Here is a 19,979-nt window from a genome sequence, read left to right as displayed (position 1 = left end):
CCGGACTAGGCCAAAGGTGGTGTGAATGTTCCCGGAAACACGCATGCCCTGGGCGGGATTTCCGTTTCCTCTTCGTAGTCTTCCGTTTGTTCCTTAGGTCCCGGTGGTCTGCCCACGCGGGCGCCCTGGGGCCGCGGGAGTGTGTGGCGTGTCCCCAGGACCCCGGGCACCCGGCCGGCCTTCCGCCCCTTCTGCGCCACTTCTCTTCTCCTCTCCCTTGTCAGTCAGTCAGTCAGTCAGAGAACGTTGATTTGGCACTGCCATAAGCCAGGCGCAGTGCTGGGCTCTGGGGACACAGAGAGAGGCAGACACCGGCCCCTGGCTCTCCCCTCCCCCTCCCCCTCCGCCTCCTCCTCTGAATAATAACTAGCATTGGCATAGCTCTCTACCAGCATCCCCTCCTTCGGGACTCACAGCAACCCAGGAGGTAGGTGCTAATATTAGCCCCATTTTGCAGCTGAGGAAACAGGCGGGTCGGGGCTGAGTGACATGCTCAGGGTCACACAGCTAGTAAGTGTCTGAGGCTGGATTTGAACTCAGGTCATCTTGACTCCTAGTCCAGCGCTCTCGCCCCTGCACCACCTCCTGCCCCAGAGGAAACGGAAGCAGGTCAGAGGAGCCCATCTTTAACACACTTTACTTCCCCTTCTCACTCTCCTTCCCCCGCTCCTCTTTCCCTCTTTTTCCTCTTCCCCATTCTCGTTTTTTTCTTCTCTTTCTTCCTGCAACACCCCCCGTTCAGACTCCATATTTCAAAGTCCCTCCTCCTGGATGGGATGGAGGGATGGATGGATGGGAGGGAAGGAAGATTCCTCCTGGCAGTTAAGCCTGGTCCCAGGCCCACTCCCTGCTTCTGGATCTTGGGCTGAACCTCTGCCCCAGAGGAAAAGGAGGGCCAGATGTTGGTGGTCTGTGGATGCCCTTCAGGAATTTGTCTGTCTTCAGTCTATCCAAGTAGCAAAATTATAACCCTGTTCTTTCATCCTGGGAGTGGGAGGGTATCAGGATTCCCACAGGCTGCACGGCGCATGTGTGGAAGCTCTGTATTTGAAGCCTGGCCATTCTGCATACTGTCTGTATGATTTTGAGTCTTCAGACCTCAGAGTCCTGATATATAACATGAGGATTTTTCCTGTGGTTCCTTCTAATTGAACATCTGTGATCTTTTCACTCTTTCCTCTAGAAGTTTGAAGTGTGATCATTTCAAAGGACTACATTGGAGTCAGAGTACCTAGACTGGAATCTTGCCTTGGTTACTTATAATCGCTGTGATCTCGGGCAAGTCATTTTATCTCTCTGGACCTCAGTTTCCTCATCTGTAAATGAGGGAGTTGTAATAGAAGGTCTCTAAGGCCCCTGCCAGCTCTAAATGTATGAGTCTGTTCGCATGTCTGGTCATTCTAAAGCTTCCTTTCTGTTTCACAGGTCTGCCTTTTAAAAGGTTTGTTTTTCCAAAAGAAAGAAGTATGGAGGAGAAAGGAATGGTCCCTATGATTCTAACAGCCATATGCCAGGTGAGTTGGAGTTTCTTCTTCCTTTTTTTTTTTTTTTCAGTTTTTCAAAGCTAAGTTCTTTTTTGAGTTTCTTCTTTCTTTAAATGATAGCTAGATTCTCAAAAAAGGACACCTTCATTTCTCAGTTGCTGTAACCCAAGAGACTGGTGCCATGCTTTCTACTTGTCTAGTGTTCATTCTCCCTGACCCTAGCTAATTCACAGAGGCATTCTGATCTGCTGCATGCTCATTGCTGAGATGGGTATCGGGGCCATCCAAAAGATGGATAAGTGACCGTCTTTTTGGACAAGAAATGTTCAGTTTCACTAGAAAGATAGTACCAAGTGGAATGAATGAATGAGCATCTATTAAGAGGCTCTTACTATGTGCAAAGCAGTAAATAAGAATAGAGAAGTAAAACAGTCCTTGGCTCTCAGGGAGCTCACATCCTAATGGGGTAGACTATACACCTAAGTTTTAGCTTCAAGTCAGCTGGCAAGGTGTCAAGGTCCTTAGAAGCTAATGCTTCTTCCTTTAATATAATTTCTACTGATAAAATCTTTCTCGGTTTGTGATGTTGAACCATATGATAGTGCCAAGACTTTTGTAGCAAGAACTCTTTCTTCTGGGTCTTCAGCAGCTGGGGCTATAGCCCCTGAAGGAGCAGCGACCAGGCTGCAGGATGATTGCTGAGGACACTGGGTTGGAAGCATTGCTTTTCCTAAGGTCTTGGGCTCAGGGTGCTAGGCTGGCTCCACCAGTGTCTGAGGGGAGATGGTGGCCAAGGTGCTTGTGGCAGCCCGATCTGCCTGGTACATGCTGTCCTCTATCTCTCCCTCGGGGTAATATGTCTTTCTTTCCCTTTACTCCTCCTTTTTTAAAGCACCAAGTTGAGTTGGCAGAGGTATTCAGAAAAGGAAGATATCCATGCTTGTTTGCACAGGAAAGGATTCATGAAGGATGCATAATTTGAGTTAGACATGAGTTAACACGTTATCTGTGTCTAGACTGCACTGGCTTAGCAAATAACTCATATTCAGTAGTGGTAGTAGAAGATGCATTAGGTGGGGTGAACCTAGATTGTGGAAAGCCATGGAGAATACTACTGGGTTATTCATTTCCGCTTCTGCAAAGAGTAGAATTCAGGAGTGGGGAACCTGCAGCCTTGAGACTAAAATTTGGATTCAGACAACAGGCTGCACTTAAGGACCCAGAAGGCCAAAATTTGGATTTGGTCAAAAGGTCGCATTTAAGGATCTAGAAGGCCACACGTGGCTTCAAGACCACAGGTTCCCACCCCTGGAATAGATCCTTAGCCCACACATTTTAGGAGCAGAAGTGCTTGTTCTGGGTAGAAGTACGAGACGAGGTATGGAAGGAGCAGTAATGGGGTGAGTTGAAGTATCTAGGGCATTAGCTCTGGAGCTAAATTGTAATGAGTTAAGGAAGGAATGGGCAGGAGGTGCCATAGTGGGTAGAGCGCCAGGCCTGGAGTCGGGGAGACTCATCTTCCTGAATTCAAATCTGGCCTCAGACCCTTACTAGATGTGTGACCCTGGGCAATTCACTTAACCCTGTTTGCCTCAGTTTTCTCCTTTGTAAAACGAGCTGGAGAAGGAAATAGCAAACCACTCCAGTATCTTTAGTGAGAAACCCCAAATGGGGTCACCAAGAGTCAGACATGATTGAATAACAACAAGGAGGGAATTCCGTGAAGGAGGGTATTGGGTGTGCATTGCTCATTAAAGGAATGTGATGGGGCTGGGAGTGGCCTTGGGGCTTGGGGAAAAGAAAACTAAATTGGGAAGAGTATAAAGGTTTAAAGGGGAAGGTTTTAGCTGGAACATCTCAAGCATTCTTCAGAAAAGGTGTCACTAATGCAGTTTGCTTTAATCACAAGCATTTCCTAATTCTGCCTCTGTAGTATCTTTCCCACAAGAGTAACTGTGAGTGATAGCAGATGTAGTCGTGCTCCTCATCTGTAGTTTGCCACTTTTCTCCCAAGAGGGAGAATCATGGGATCATCGATTTAGAGGTGTATGGGACCTTAGTGGTTCAACCAGGCCAACTTCCTTCTCATTTTACATTTGAAGAAACTGAGACCCAGAGAAACCAAGTGACTTGTCCAAGGGTGCACAGCCAGGACTTGACCCAAGTCCTCTGACTTTTACGTTGAACACTCTTTCAGCAGCACCAGGCTGTCTCCCAACTTTGGTTATTTTGAACCAATTTTGAGCTAGCATTATTACATTTGATCTGATTTCTGGTGTTCTACCTTCAGTTACATATTGCAATCTTTACATTGTCTTCCTCGTTCTAATTTCCTCATTTTATATCAGTCCATTCTCATCTTCCCACGTTTCTGTGAACTAGTGTATTCATTATTCCTAATGGCAAAATAAAATTCCATTACATTCCTGAACCAAAGATAGTTCATTAATTCCTCAACCGACAGACTTTATGGTTTTACCACACAAAGTGCTGCTATGAGTCATTTGGTATCAGTAACTTTCTGTCATTGACCTCCTTGAAGTATAAGGCTAGGCATGTGATCCGTGGGTCCAAGGGTGCAATCAGTCAATCATTAAAGCAAACGACAGGCATTTATTAAGTGCCCTACTGTGGGCCAGGCACTGTGCTAAGTAGTAGGCCTACCAAGAAAGGCAGAAATGCTTCTCAAGGAGTTCCCAGTCTAATGAACAGACAGCATGTAAAGAACCAGATACATACAAGGTGTGTACCTCCTCAATCCAGATCCTGGTGGATGTTAGAAGGGAAAACCGGGACGTTCTCTTCCTTGCTTGGCTGACAGCTTCTCTCTGCTCCTGCCCTCATACTGGGGAGTGTGAGCATGCACATCTGTGCCCTGACTTCTCTGTTCCTCAGTCGACTCCCTTCCCTGACCTCCTCCTCCACTGCCCTGTACCCACACACAGAGACCCTCCCTTCTCTGATCCTACATCACCCACAAAGGATCTCCAGTACTGGTGGCAGATTTCTTGATCGGGTCGTAACCATTTGTCTCTCCATCTTTCCCTTAGCCTTACAGCCCCTTCCCATAATCTCCATTTCCCACTCTCTCATTCTCGCCCAGGCCACCACCTCCCCCACTGGCTGTATTCTCTTCCTTTCCCTATCTCTACTGCAATATGAACCAGTCTGACTATACGATCCTCTATCTTGAGTCCTTTCTCCCTTTGCCTCTCACATCCTACCAAACCCAACCCTGGATGCCCCCACTATCTGGCTCTTGCTCTCTGGGCAGGCTTTCAATCCCTCCAGGAACTATGCTGCCCTATCTGTGCAGTCTTTTTAGAAGTAAGTTTTGTTGATTCCTGTTGTTTTTATGTGACAGTCATTTGGAGATCTAGCCCCTCCTTGTAACTTTGGACTCCTCCTTGTAAAGAAGAGAAGTCGAAAGGACCGCTCCCTAGCCTGCATCTCACAGTGTTTTCCATCTGTTAGGAGGAGAGGGCTTTGTCTCATCCCTTCTCTAGAACCAGGACCAGTTGTTACAGTTACTCAGAGTTCAGCTGCATTCTTTTGTTCTTTTCATTTGTTGCCGTCATCACTGATATAATGCTCTCATGACTCTGCATCTATCTGTCTTTTACAAATCCTCCTGTGTTCTTTCTGAATTCCTCATATTATTTCTCAACATAGAGTAAAATTCCATGTTGTCCACAGGCCATAGCTTGTTCAGCCATTCCCCAGTTAATAGGCACCCACTTTGTTTGCATGCTACTACAAAAAAGTGCTGCTGTGAACACTCCGGCACACATATGGGGCCAGCCTTTCTGGTTTGGACCTTCTTGGGCTAAGCCCCTTAGTTAGGTTGATTTTATCTTGTGGTCTTTATGGTCTTGTGGTCTATGCAGTTATCTCCTTCATGTGTTGAAGTAACAGATTCCAGCTTCCTATTTGCTTGGGACTTTTGTTACCATGAAAGGACTTGGGGATCCTTCTGAGGAGTTATGGCTTTGGGAAGACAGCACTTTGCAAATTAGTAGAGGTGTAGCTCTAAGCATTCAAATTAATGGAAAACATAGGACTCCCTTGGGGTGCCCGTGGATAGGGTGCCATTAATAGAGCAGAATCATCAACATACTAGCAAGTCTGAGACCACATTAAATACATTGACCTTCAGGAGGTATTTGACTAGAAATATTCAGAACCCTGACAATTGTGGAAACCATACCACATACAACTGGCTGACTTCTGGTCTTCCCAAGATGCCTGTGAGAGAGGATCGTTGGATGAACAGGAATGTGTTTGTTGTTTCAGGAATCAGTGACATTCAAAGATGTGGCTGTGGACTTTACCCAGGAAGAGTGGGGACAACTGAACCCTGCCCAGAGGCAATTGTACAGGGATGTGATGCTGGAGAACTACAGGAACCTGGTGTCCTTGGGTGAGGTCCACTTTTCTCTGTCTCAGAATCTGTGCATTGGCAAGGCTTTGCATATTCACTTGGCTAGAGGCTGTGGCCGTGGTAGTATCTCAAATATTTAGCTGACTTTGGGCTATAATCTGGGGCAATCCCCAAACCATTTTGGACTAAAAGAAGTTGTTTCTGCTCCTGTGTTTCTAGGTGAAAGGTCTTTGTTTTATATAACTGAATAATTAGGAGCTTTATGGTAACGTCCCCAAGGCTGCATTTCCCATTCTTTGTTCCTCCAGGTCAAAGGTTCCTTACTAAGGCCCTAGAGCAAGAAATTAGAGGCATGAAAGATTCCCATCTTCATATCAAGGATTAGGTCTTTGAGGACAAATTCCCTATGATCCAGCTTTACTTGTTTCTTGATTATTTTATGAGGTCCTCTCCAGCCCTCTCTGGACCTTTTCTTTTAGTTCCTGAAGAGGCAGGGCACTAGGATTGAATGTGGAGATGGCCTGGTCAATGCACTTTCCCACTTCTTTCCTGATGAGCAGGGCTTCCAGTTTCCAAACCAGAGGTGATCTCCCATTTGGAGAGAGGAGTCATACCATGGATGCTGGAAAGAAAAGTCCCAAGAGAAGCCTGTCCAGGTAAGGCTGTTAGGAGTCATGACAAGGAGCTTTGAAGTTCAGGACTTAAGAGTGGATTGGGGGCTCTCCCCAGGCCTCAGTCTGCCATCAAGAACTTACTCATATACTGGCAGAATGTGGATCCAGAAGGGGCCTTAGATGGCATCGTGTGCACCTCCCCAGTGTTTCGACGTGGAAACGGGCCATAAGGGGGTTGCTGGGACTTGAGTGTAAGGATTGTTATTCCTAGTCCTGTGCACTTACTGGTAACTCTTTCCTTTTTATTCCGGATCCCATTCTTTCCTACCCTGTCCCATAAGTACATCCTTAAACTTGCCAAATTTTCCTTTCCTTCTGCTTTCACAAATGTATTTTACTTAATAATTTGGTTTTCAATATGTACTTTGAACATATATATATTCATATATATGTTATATAAATATATGTATGTATATATATTGTGTGTGTGCGCGCGCGCGCGCTCCTACCTTTGCTTGACGTTGCCGGGTTTTGTTTTGTTTTTTAATCTGCCTTCCAATTTGTTTCATTCTTTATGTTGTCAGACTCTTCAAATATATAATCTGTAGTAGCCTTCTCCATTTCTTCAAATCCCATTCTGATGTTAAAATCTTGCAATCTGGCTTCCAGTTTCAGAATGTTCCTTCAAGTCATCTTTGATTTCCATAATAGTATTAATAGATTGTACAAATTAAGCATTTTACGGTTTGTAAAGTGTTTTCCCTGCGGTCACAGAACCTTAGATGTGACAGGGACCATTTCTCAGGAGTCATTTCTTCAATAGTACCCAAACAGAGGCTCTCTGTAACATCTCACAAGAATGAGTGAATGAATGAATGAATGAACAAATAAATGAAAACATTTGTAAGGACTTAATGTAGGCAAAGCACTGTAGTAAACTGAAGGTACAAATAAGCCATGTAGGCCCTGTTGTAAAAGAGTTCACATTCTTTTTGGGGAGATGGTATACAAGAGAACTGAACTACAGTGATGGCCTGGTGTCCTGTAGGGGTCAGCAGCAGGGCAGGCGTCAATGCCTACGGGTCTAGAGGGGTTGGCGGCAGGGCAGATGGCAATGCTGAAGCATCTGCAAAGGTCAGCAGCAGGAAAGATGGTAAGGCCAGGTGGTCTGGATGACAGGTAATCCAGTTTGGCCAGAGGGTGGAGGGCCCCTAAGCTGATATACAAACATCTTATTTAGTGCATTAGGATTGGTAAAACCATGTAAGCTTCTAGTATCATTTGACAGTACCAGAGACAGTGGAAGGCATTTATTTTCTGTGTCTTTTTATTTTATCGTTTTTGATAAAAGAAGATTTGCCTTCTCAGAAAAAAGTGAAGATAAAATAAGCCTTGAGCAACTTGGCCATCTCTCTCTCTCTTGTCGGTCTCCTGCCCCAGCAGCAATCTTATTCCTTCTACCAGTAGATGGTATTGAACCAGTAGGGGTTCATCAAAAAACCTACCCTGTTTTTCATTGTGCTAGGCTTCTCTGACCAGATCCGGCTGTCTCAGAGCTTGAGCATTCCTCACAGCATTTTGATGAGACTGTGCTGTGCTTTTATAGTATGTTCGTCCTTTGTTACCTGACCTTGCTTGTGTCTTCTCTACATTTTTTTTTTTAAGTCTTAAGTTGGTTTGTGAGTTTCCTATTCATCTAAATAGGTCTAAACAGGTTATTTAAAAATAATCCTCATTTTTCCTTGTTGGAATTGTTACCCTTTTTGTCTTCAGAATTTCATTCTTGAACATCTACCGTCTCTCATAGGCTGATTTCCCCGTCAGATTTAGGCCCTGGGATCTTATCCATCCTTTCCCCTGAATCCTTAGAAACTTGCTGTCCAAAAACAGGGTTTTAGTCAGACTTGGTGGTCTTCTCTTTCTTTGTCACAAACTCTGAGGGGAGCGGTCACATCTCCCGCCCCCTTCAAAGTTCCCGTCATTTCCACACAAACAAGAAGTTCTTTCCTGTTAATGAGAATTCTGTCTGTAATGGAATTATTCCATGTTGGTTCCTCAGCTTTGGAAGGGTGAAATTATCATTATGCCAAATCAGGAAGTTATTGTCCGCTGTGTTTCTGGCAGACAAAGCTCCCGCCGATGTCGGATAATTCAAGGCCTCGCTGCCAGGTGTGTGGGTTGTCCCGCAGTCTCCTCATCTGTTTGCTCTTTGGGTCTGGGTGGTCTGTAGTCCACTCTAAGAAGAAGACTGTTTCTGTTCATCTCGGTATCGATCTTCGTTCAGATGTGCGCTGCACGCCTGTCTTCTTCATCCTTTACTTTCTCACCTACCTCATTGACGTGCATTGTTATTCTACCCTCCCTTTACCTATGGTGGGCTCATCTATTTAGAGCTGGGAGGGACCTTTTGGTGGCCATCTATTCTAACCTTCTTGTTTGACAGATGGGGAAACTGAGGCCCAGGGAGGTTAAGTGATTTACGCGGGGTCATACAGGTCATAAGTGTCTGAGCCAGGACTCTAAATCTGGCTCTGTGACGACTGCACCGTGCTTTCTCTTTTTAATAATTTCTACCCACCCAGTGTAATAGTTGTCATGGCTTTTATCCCCACTTAGTCTCGGAACACCCATGAGACCAAATTTGCCTCCTTCAGACCTCTAGTTCTTCCTTATTTTCTTAACTTTGGGCATTTGTGTATAGGTGTTTGAGGCCATGGATTTTTACCACTTGCTCATTTAAAAAAAATTTTGTCTCCTATGAACTTTTGGGTATCTCACCACTCTTTTTTTTTTGCTGTAGATATTCTCTGTGGCATCTAGCTTGGGGGCTGTATCCAGGCAGTTTTCTCCTTTCTCGATCCATTTTTGTTTAAAACCTTTGTGATGACTACGTTAACTCCTTTTGAATTGAGTTTTTCTAATCCCAAGTCTAGGACTTTTCCCCATAGTATGCCGCTGGGTGGCGCCATGGTGCATAAAGCGCTGGTGCTGGGAACCAGGAAGATTACTGCCTGAATGCAGATTTGGCCTCAGACACTTACTAGCTTTGTGACCCCGGGTAAGTCACTTAACCCCGTTTGCTTCAGTTCCTCATGAGCTGGAGAAGGAAATGGCAAACCGCTCTGTTATCTTTGCCAAGAAAATCCTAAGTGGGGTCACGAAGAGTCAGATGTGACTAAAATGACTCAACGTGTTGCCGTCTGCTTGTCTTCTACCTAAACAAGGTTCTTTTCTCCAATTTGAGTCTTTTGAAGCCTTGCTGATGCTTTCGACAGTATTGATCCTTCATGGCTTACATTTCCTCTTTGTAACTTCTACCCTTTGTGCCTAGATCTGCAACCTGGGATCAAGCAAAACAAGCCAATCCCTCTTCCAGGTGACAGCCTTTAAGACCCTTGAAAACAGCTGTCGTGTTCCTCTTGGGATTTTCTCCTCTTTAGGGGAGGTATCCCCATTCCTCTGGATTAAGCTTTGTGTGTCTTTTGATCATTCTCATCACCGTCCTCTGGACGTGTCCCGGCTTGTCAGTGTCCTTCTTGAAATATGGCACCCAGATCCACACTCAGCTTCTAGATCTGACAAGGGCAGAGAGAGCAGGACTTTTACTTCCCTTTTACCAGACGCTGCCTCATCTCATACAGCATGACGTAGCAAGGAAAGTCATTTCAACCCAGGCTCTAGGGAGTCCCCAAGAATGGGCATAGATGACTAGAAGCCTTGGAATAGCCTCTTTGGGGTATCATTGAGGTGCCTGGATAAGCCATGTGCCTGTACAGGCTGTTTTTAGAGCAGCCCATTGGATTCCTACAAGGCTGCAAATGCTTCTTTGATAGCATAGTTTGGGGAGATCAGCTTCAGTTTTTTATATAGCAGCAAGGTCTTTGGAGCCTCCAGCCTAGGATGTTTACAGGGGCAGGAGGTGTCTCAGGTTGTTGTCTGAGTGATGGGTAGGGGGAGAGAATTGTTGGAGTTCCAACTTGATAATACTGTTAGAATCTCTTGGGCTAATCTCCTGGAGATTAAGGCAGTCCGTCATAGGAGACCTAGAGGAAAGATTCCCTCTGAGGAAAAATGGCCTGGTCCAGCCACCAGTGGGGAGAGACTTCAGCGGAAGCTGAGCACAGTCAAACGAGTGAGTGCCAGATCCAAAGTCAGGATCTGGAGGATGAAATGGTAAGTTCAGGAAAGTTGGCACAGAATTCCGAAGTCCAAAGGGAAGTAATAGGCATCAGCAAAATTCCTGTTTGGCTTGTACAGTTTGTGTGCCTGAAGCATTGCTTTGGGTCAGTGGCCTTGTGCTCTTTATTCCTTCTTCATTGACCAGGCATGATGGTATATGTTGTTATGTACATCGTGACTTTTTTTTTTTCACTGTGTGGGCCTTACTGTGGGACTGAAAAGATTGGTCCTAATTTTCCACCATAGGTACAAATCACAAGTCTAATCACATGGCAGATTTTTAAATAATTGAAAATAATCTCTCTCTCCTAAGTCTTCTTAAAGCGAGACATGGCCATTTCTTTGAACTACTCCTAGGATGTGGTTTTTATAGCATTCCTGTAGATATGACGTAGTTGATCAATACCCTTCCTAAAGCGTTGCATACCCATAACTGAACACATAATACAGTTTTGTGTCATCTACACAATTCATAAAGGAAGCTTTTATGTTTTCATTGAAATTGTTGATGAATATGTTGAATAGGACAGGGCCATGTATGAAGCCCTGAAGAATCACAGTGGTGGACTTCCAACTCAGTTGACATTAGTCCATTATCTAGGACTCTTTGTAAGGATAAGGTGCTGAAGCTCACTACCTACTTGTACTGTTATCTAACACAGTAATTGGGGTTTGGTTTTGTTTTTTGTCTTGTCCAAAAAGTCACATTGAAAGACTATGTAAAAAACCTGCCTGAAATTTAAATAAATGATAGCTACATAATCAGCCGGTTTAGAAATCTAATCATTTAGGAAAATGAGGATCTTTATGGAGGGTTTATTGTTATTGAATCTTTAGCATGTTTAAAAAAATGTGTGTATACATATATATATATATATATACATATATATATATACACACACACACATATATATATGTATACGTGTGTGTGTGTGAGTTTGCTAATGAATTTTGTCAAAATTTTGTTAAAGATTGGCATTAGGCTTACTTGTCTTCAGTTTCCTGAATCAACTTCTTTCTCCTTACTGTAAATTTTGTCATTTTCCCAAAGATTAACAACAATGGTGCTTTGATGGCATCAATATGTTCTTTCAGCTCCTTTTAAGTGTGATTGATTTTGTCTTGGATACTAATACTTATTTAAAGCATCTAGGTACTGTTTACTATCTTCTCACATATCTGGAATTTTGTTTTATTCTCACCAGTGTTTGTTCTGTACTTTCCGTGTTAATCATTTTCCTTTTTAGAAGAGATAGAATCTAAAATTTACTGTAAAGTAGTTTCCTTTCTCTCAGCAAAACGAAAAATTAATATTGACCTTTTTTTTTTCTTTCAGAGTCCATTAGTCGGGAGATTAGTTGTGAAACCATGGCGTCACCTTCAACGCAGAGCATTTCTGTGGGAGAGCCCTTTGAGGAAGGACTCCGGAATAATGGTTCCTGGATGTCTAAGCTAGGAGAAATCTGGGAATGTAATTTCAAATTAAATCAAGAAAAGTGTTACCAGGAAAGGCAGTCCTATCAAGTGACAGTCACCCCCAGAAAAGGTTCTACTAAGATTAATGTCAATGAACATAATACATTTGAAACAAACTTCAGCCTGGGACCAATCCTTTTTGTCCAACAGGGAGTTAATACAGAAGGAAGTCTGTATGAATGTGATAAACCTGTAGAAAACTTTAAACAATATTCAGACCAAATTAAGCATCATGGAATTATTTTTGAGAAGATTTGCAAATATAATCAATGTAGGAAGTCATTCTGTTATCATTCAGGTCTTAATCAATATCATGGAAAATATGTTGAGGAAAAAACATCTAATGGTAATAAATGTCAGAAAGTCTTTAGAAACACCTCATCCTTTACAAATAATAAGAAATTTCATACTGCCGAGAAACCCTTTCCTTGCAGTGAATGTGGGAAAGCCTTCAGCCAGAGAGGAAACCTCACTGAGCATAAGAGAACTCATACTGGAGAAAAACCCTTTGAATGTCATGAATGTGGGAAGTCTTTTAGTCGTAGTGCACATCTTATTGAACATAAGAGAATCCATACTGGAGAGAAGCCTTTTGTATGTAATGAATGTGGAAAATCCTTTAGCCGGAGTGGACACCTTACTGAACATAAGAGAGTTCATACTGGAGAAAAACCCTTTGAATGTCATGAATGTGGGAAGTCCTTCTGCTGGAGCGGACAGCTTACTGAGCATAAGAGAATTCATACTGGGGAGAAACCCTTTGAATGCCGTGAATGTGGAAAGTCTCTTAGCAACAACTTTTGCCTTACTCTACATCAGAGAATTCACACTGGAGAGAAACCCTTTGGATGTAATGAATGCGGGAAATCCTATAGCCGGAGTGGACACCTTATTGATCATAAGAGAATTCATACGGGAGAGAAACCCTTTGAGTGTAATGAATGTGGGAAATCCTTCAGCCAGAGGGGACACCTTACTAAACATCAAAGAATTCATACTGGAGAGAAACCCTTTAAATGTAATGAGTGTGGGAAATCCTTCAGCCAGAGGGGAAATCTTACTGAACATGAGAAAATTCATGCTACAGTGAAGCCCTTTGAATGCAACAAGTGTGGGAAAGCTTTCAGTCGAAAGTCTTACCTTCGTCTACATCAGAGAATTCATCTCTTAGAGAAAACCACTGACTGTACTTGATGGGGAAAGAGATATCCACTGTAGTTATTGCCTTATTTGATATGAATAAGTGTGTGAATGAGTGAAAAAACAGTAAGCCCTTTCTGTGTGTAAAACACTGTTGATGAAGGGGAAGGAGGTTACAAATAGAAAATCGAGACAATCCCTGCCCTCAAGGAGCTTATATTCTAATGGGGGAGACAAACATATCTAGGAAGTTTCAGGTGTAAGTCAGATGGAAAACCCCAGTGGTTCTTAGGATGAAGCAACAAGGCAGATGGTAATACAGTTTCCTCAATTTTATTTTCACTTATAAAACCATATCCCTTTCTGATAGTGAACCACTTGACATTTTTCAATGTCTGAGAGTTGCAAAAGATCTCAGAGGTGGCCTAAGCCAATCCATACCTTACCAGTAATTCCTTCCACTTGTTAGTAATTTTAGTATGTTGCTATGTGCTATTAATTCATATTTTATTAAGTATTTTTGGACCCAGATACACTGGGGAAATTAACACGTACAGGTCCATTGAAATATTTTAATCCAAGAGCTAGCTTACGCCAACAAGAAGCACATGTGATAAGAGCAGCTACAAAACAAGAAACCTGATTCTAGCCACCTTCATCTGACATATTGGAAGTTGTAGCAGGTTTAAGTAGACAGGTTAAAAATAGGTTAGGGGAATTAACTTGAAAATGAAGAGGTCAAAATAGCATGCTTTGCAAATGGCATATGTAAGACATCCAACTATTTCAACTAAAAGATAATAGAGACACTATGTGGAATCAGCAAGGTTACAAGATAGCAGATTAACCCTTGGTATTCTTAACTCCTGTTTTCTAGTAGTGGAGATCAAGAATGTGTGTGGGGAAAATACACACACACACACACACACCATTTATGATAACAAAATCCATTAACTATTTGGTAGTTAACTTATCTAGAAATATATAGGATCCATATTAGGACAAATATAAAACTGTAATGACTGAAATAAAAGAAATCATTGAAGGGAGTATTACAATGAGTTCCAGAAAATTACTACCCAGAAGGAAAAAAATGAAATAAGGCACTGGTCTTAGTTGTGGAGATGAGATAATTTTTTTTTCCATTCCACAGATAAAATAAAGAAAGACTAGGAAAATTGACAAATATGACATGTAAAAAATTGACATCTAGAATGCAGAAGTAGTGGATAATGGTCAAAGAATATGAAGAGGCGGTTTTTGAAATGGGAAAAGTTAATAATCGCTAAAGAATTCAAAACAATATTGATAATTCCTTATTACTACCAAGTTGGCAAAAAAATAAAAGCAATGCTGGCAGGCTTGTGGGAAAACAGGCCTATTGCTGAATCTTTTTTTATGGCGGGCAATCAACATGTAGTAAAAATTTATAAATGTAATTACGTCCTTTGACTCAGTAATTTCATTATTTGCAACATGCCCTGATAGTGTTGTCATTAATACAAAATGTATCTGTTGGGAAATTTTCATTATAAGTGCCCCATTATAACTGGAATGTAAAATGTCGTACAGTAGGATGATGTTTAATTAAATTGTTGTTCAGTCATGTCTGACTCTTCATGACACCATATGGGTTTTTTTTGGGCAGAGATACTAGAGTAGTCTGTACTTTCTTTCTCCAGTGGATTAGGCAAACAGAAGTTAAGTAACTTTCTCTGTATTTTACTGTGTCTCTTCTGTATCGTGTGGGTATCAAGCACTATAAAACTAAGGCTCAGGAGGAAGCGGTCTGCTCAGATCATGAGGAAGATCTGAGATCCTATTCACTGAAGGGGTCCAGTCCTTTTAATAGAGGGTTAATGGCTCGGCACTCTGTCTCAGTGGTTTTTTTGGTAGAAAGGACAGTTTTGGACCCTGCATTATGGCGAACCTAGATGGAATGGTGAAGCACGGATCCCCATTTCTTTAGGCTGGCCCCTTCAAGGGACCCAAGAAGAAGTGCATACCCTGATGATTTTTTGCCCTTGGTTCCTTCATGGGCCCCAGCCATGGGAGGTTGGATTCCCTTCGTGGTCCACACTCAAACACTCCAAGCCTGCAGTAAGGCTAAGCGGCAGATTGATGAGTCTGTCTTGATTTGCCCCCTAAATTCTTTCCATTAAAGGAAGATCCCCAGTTGGGCAGAGAGGAACTGTTTTATAACTAATCTGTTTACATTTATAAACTCTGGAGCAATTAAATGAATTTATAAAAATTATGGCCATGATTTTAATTCAAAGCCTATGTTCATGTTTTCCCCTCCATTTTCTTTGCTTTCACTTTGCTAAATAAGAGACTAGAAAGATTCTACAATACAACTGCTAATGCCTCTTTTTGCCAGCTAGCTAGAAAAACTTCCTGTTGGCAGTTAAAATAGATTTTTGCCTTTAAGTTCTTTTAATAAGGAATAATTTAATTATTAGAGAAATCCCTTAAATTGATTGGGGGGGGCAGGGAGGTGGAGAGACTCTCAGTGGCTCACAAGCTGCTAAACAAACAAACCAAAAAAAACCCAGCTCCATAGGGTTTACCAGCAGGATAGTTAGTCTGTCTCTAAGAAGGCACAATTTAACTCCATCAGAAGTAAAGTTCAAGCAAGCTTAGAGAGATGCAGGAGTCTTGGCTCAGTAGGAAGGCAAATCAAATATAGTTTTACACCAATAGGTAGCAATCCAAAGCACTTTTATGATGTCCTGAAGGCTATGGGCCAAAGACCTATGGTGTATCTCTACGTACTCAATGCTGCTGAAGCCATATCGATCAGTGATAACAGCATGATCCTGGAGAGAAAGGCTGAACACTTCCGTAGTGTTCTCAAAAGACTCATCAGCCAATGCTGAAGCCACTGACCTTTTACCTCATGTTGGCTCTCGAGCCAAACTTCCAACTGAAGAAGAGGATTTGAATGCCATTAGGCTCCACTCCTGTGGCAAAGCACCTAGGGCTGATTCTGTTTCAGCTGAGATTCACAAGGTAGGGAATCCACTATTCATACAAAAGCTGACTTTTCTGGACTATATGGCAAGAAGAGGTTATCCCTCAGGAGTACAAGGATGCCTCCATCGTCCATCTCTATAAAGGAAAAGGAAATAGGTTGTCTTATGACAATGGGGGAGTGGGGGTGAGGGGCTCCACTCTCTTAGTCATTGGTGGCAAGATTCTTGTCAGAGTCCTCCTTAATAGACTGATCCTTCATCTGGAAGATGGTCATCTACCCAAAAGCCAGTGTGGCTTCAGAAATGGCCGAGGAACAGTCCATATGGTGTTTGCTGCCCAAAAACTCCAGGAGAAATGCCAGGTGCAGAACAGAGGTCTGTACACAAGGTTCATTGATCTGAGCAAGACCTTTGATACTGTCAGTCAGGAGGGCTTGTGGAAGATGATGGCAAAATTTGTTTGCCTGGAGAAGTTCATCAATATTGTATGCCAATTTCACCACAGCATGCTTGCAAGCGTTCTGGAAGATGAACGGTGCTCTTGAGATCTCCCAGTCACCAATGGAGTGAAACAGGGCTGTGTGCTTGCCCCCATGCTTTGTAGCATGATGCTTTCAGCCATGTTGTTGGATACCTTCAATGAGGATGAAAATGAGATCAAGGTCGGCTACTGCACTGACAGTAAATTATTTAACTTGAAAAGGCTACCAGCCAAGACTAAAGTGGAGGGAGAGTTGGTGCACAACTTTTGCTTGCAGATGATTGTGCGTTCGATGTAGCCTCTGAGGCTGAGATGCAACAAAGTATGGATTGATCATTTGCTGCTTGAGCTAATTTGGCCTAACAATTAACACTAAGAAAACACAGGATCTCCAGCAGCCAGCACCACACCATCCATACATTGGTTACAGCAGATGGAAAAATTGTGAATACCTTGGCAGTATACTTTGCAGGGATGTACACATAGATGACGAGGTTGACCCACACATTGCCAGAGCTAGCTCAGTGTTTGAGAGGTTTTGAAGGAAAGCGTGGGAGAGAAGAGGTATTGGGCTGCCTACCACACTGAAGGTCTACAGAGCCATTGTGCTGATTTCATTGTTGTATGTCTGTGAAACCTGGACAGTCTACCAGTGCCATGCCAGGAAACTGAATCCCTTCCATCTGAATTGTCTCAGGAAGAGTCTAAAGATCACCTGGCAAGATAAAGTGTAGGACACTGAGGTCCTTTCTCAAGCTAAACTGCCAAGCATTCAAACTCTACTGCAGAGAGTGCAACTCTGATGGGCTTGCCACGTTGATGGAATGCCAAATGTTTATTTGCCTAAAAGACTCTTTTATGGAAAACTCACACAAGGCAAGCACTCAGAAGGAGGTCAGAAGAAGCAGTACAAGGACCCTCTCAAGGTCTCTTTGAAGAACGCTGGAACTGATTGTGAGACATGGGAGACACTGGCACAGGATCGCCCAGCACGGACCACCTGCATCACAAAAAGCACTGTCTTCTATGGGCAAAGTGGAATTGCACTAGCTCAAAAGAAACGTGAGAAGCACAAATTTAGAGATATTTCCATCCCAAATGTTCACACGGACTATTTGTGCCCAACCTGTAGTAGAACATTCTGAGCTTGTATTGGTCTGACCGGCCACAGTTGGACACATTGTTCGTTGACCCCAACATAGTGATATTGTTTTGGTCTTCTTTGAGTATGAAAGACAACAACTATTACCGGAGGACTGATGAGAAAAAATTGTATCGTATGTATAACAGGAATGGCCAGTGAACCTAGACCTTATGAGCAAAAACATCATTTTAAAAAAATTTTTATTTTTTCCCAATTACATGTAAAAAATTTTAACATTCATTTTTAAAAATTTTGAGTTTCAAATTCTCTCCCTCCTTTTCTCCTCCTCTCTCTCTCTCTCTCTCTCTCTCTTACTCTTTTTAGGCAATTGGGGTGACTTGCCCAGGGTCACACAGCTAGTGTCAAATGTTTGGTCTGAGGCCAGATTTGAATTCAGGTCCTCCTGACTTCAGGGGTCTGTGCTCTATCCACTGCGACACCTAGCTGCCCCTCTTCTCCCTTGTCTTCAGACAATAAGCAATTTGATATAGGTTATACATGTGCAATCATGCAAAACGTATTTCCATATTAGTCATGCTGTGAAGGAAAACGTAGACCAACCCCCCCCAACACACACACACAAACATAAAGTTAACAATAGTACACTCCGATCTGCACTCAGATTCCGTCAATTCTTTCTCTGGAGGTGGATAGCATTTTTCATCATGAGTCCCTGGGAATTGTCTTGGATCATTGTATTGCTGAGAACAGCTGTCATTCACAGTTTATCATCCTACGATACTGCTGTTACTGTGTACAATGTTCTCCCGGTTCTGCTCACTTCTGTTTGCGTTGGCTAGTGTAAGGCTTTCCAGGTTTTTCTAAAATCATCCTGCTCATTATTTCTTGTAGCACAGTTGATTTACATTTATACCACAACTTGTTCAGCCATTCCCCACTTGATGGGCATTCCCTCAATTTCCAGTTCTCTGCCACCACAAAAAGAGCTGCTATAAATATTTTTGTACAAATGGGTCCTTTTTCTTTAAAAAAAAAAAAATCTTTGGAATACAGACCTAGTCATGGTTGTTGTCATTTGTCCTTCATCATGGGGTGATGTCTTGACCTCTGCATGAATTGGATTTAAATGAGGCAGTGGCACAAAGTCGTCAGCCTCACTGTCTCTTCGAGGGTCATTGAAGTCCAGTGATAAGTCAGGATAATTGGCCCTTTGGGCATAGTTCAAAATTCCTCTCCAGAATGGTTGGATCAGTTCACAGTTCCACCAACAATGCATTAGTGTCCCCATTTTCCCACGCCTCTTCCAACATTTATCATTTTCCTTTTCTGTCATATTAACCTATCTGACAGGTACCTCAGAGTTGCTTTAATTTGCCTTTCTCCAATCAACAGTGATTCAGAGCGTTTTCTCATACATGAACAACATTGCTGACAAAATTTCCCATGTGAAAAAGCCTGCTGGAGAGTCCTGGTGATGTGGCACGGGAGTGCTTTGGAGTGATGGAGAACACATGTGGATGTTCCACGAGTGGTTCCAGTGTTCCAGCCATATGGTGAGGAATTTTTAAAACCACCATTCCTCACTTCTCTCCAGGTCGTAAACCAGGTTGCACACCTGGGTGAGCGGAAGGATAGTGGTGCTCTGCAGGGACGCAGTGGTTGGGTCGAAGGAGAAAGGAAGAGGGTTCCATCTGGGGCATGCTCCGTTTGGGATGCCTTGGAGACATCTGCATGGAGACGGCCAGCAGACCCAGGCGGGGGTGGGGGTGGGGAGGTAGGAATGGCGAGCCAGAAGAGTCTTGGAGGCCATCATATCCAACACCTTCATTCTGCAGATGAGAAAACGGTCTCAGAGACCTTAAGTGACTTGGCCGGTATCGGATGCAGGATTTGAACTCGGGTCTTCCTGACCCCAATGGGCTATATGTATTGCAGCACCTATCTGCCTCACTCATGAGAAATAAGGGAAGGAGCCGCTAGATATGCACGAGGAGAACAAGGAGAGGGCCACGGAAACCTAGAGAGTATCAAGGAGGAGGGTGACTGAAAGGATGAAGCCTGAGAACAGGCCTTTAGAAGGCCGTCGGTGGTAACGAACTGGGTGGAGTTGAGTCATGAGTTTGGAGGCCGGACCGCAAAGGGTT

General features: G+C 43.1%; 1 protein-coding gene across 2 annotated transcripts; it reads left to right on the top strand.

Annotated features, from left to right (window-relative positions):
* Positions 1-130: 130 nt before the first annotated feature.
* Positions 131-14,880, top strand: LOC114041199 (zinc finger protein OZF-like). Of its 2 annotated transcripts, XM_027859541.1 has the most exons (5): positions 131-427; positions 1,426-1,514; positions 5,778-5,904; positions 6,426-6,521; positions 11,995-14,880. In XM_027859541.1, the coding sequence occupies exons 2-5, from the start codon at positions 1,467-1,469 to the stop codon at positions 13,326-13,328; spliced, it is 1,605 nt and encodes a 534-aa protein (XP_027715342.1). In that variant the 5' UTR covers positions 131-427; positions 1,426-1,466; the 3' UTR covers positions 13,329-14,880. The 2 variants fall into 2 exon arrangements, with proteins under 2 accessions (XP_027715342.1, XP_027715343.1); XM_027859542.1 differs by lacking the exons at positions 131-427; positions 1,426-1,514; positions 5,778-5,904; positions 6,426-6,521 and adding an exon at positions 9,413-9,537.
* The last annotated feature ends 5,099 nt before the right edge of the window (positions 14,881-19,979 follow it).

The sequence above is a fragment of the Vombatus ursinus genome, unplaced genomic scaffold (assembly GCF_900497805.2).
Source record: "Vombatus ursinus unplaced genomic scaffold, bare-nosed wombat genome assembly UNPS02014170.1, whole genome shotgun sequence".
Taxonomy (NCBI): Eukaryota; Metazoa; Chordata; class Mammalia; order Diprotodontia; family Vombatidae; genus Vombatus; species Vombatus ursinus.
This window is presented reverse-complemented; position numbering and strand designations above follow the sequence as displayed.

Excerpts from the sequence above, each read along its gene's own strand:
- LOC114041199 (XM_027859541.1), top strand. The coding sequence starts at position 1,467 with ATGGAGGAGAAAGGAATGGTCCCTATGATTCTAACAGCCATATGCCAG. Across the intron at positions 1,515-5,777 it reads TTCTAACAGCCATATGCCAG|GAATCAGTGACATTCAAAGA; the intron begins GTGAGTTGGAGT and ends TTGTTGTTTCAG. Across the intron at positions 5,905-6,425 it reads CAGGAACCTGGTGTCCTTGG|GGCTTCCAGTTTCCAAACCA; the intron begins GTGAGGTCCACT and ends CCTGATGAGCAG.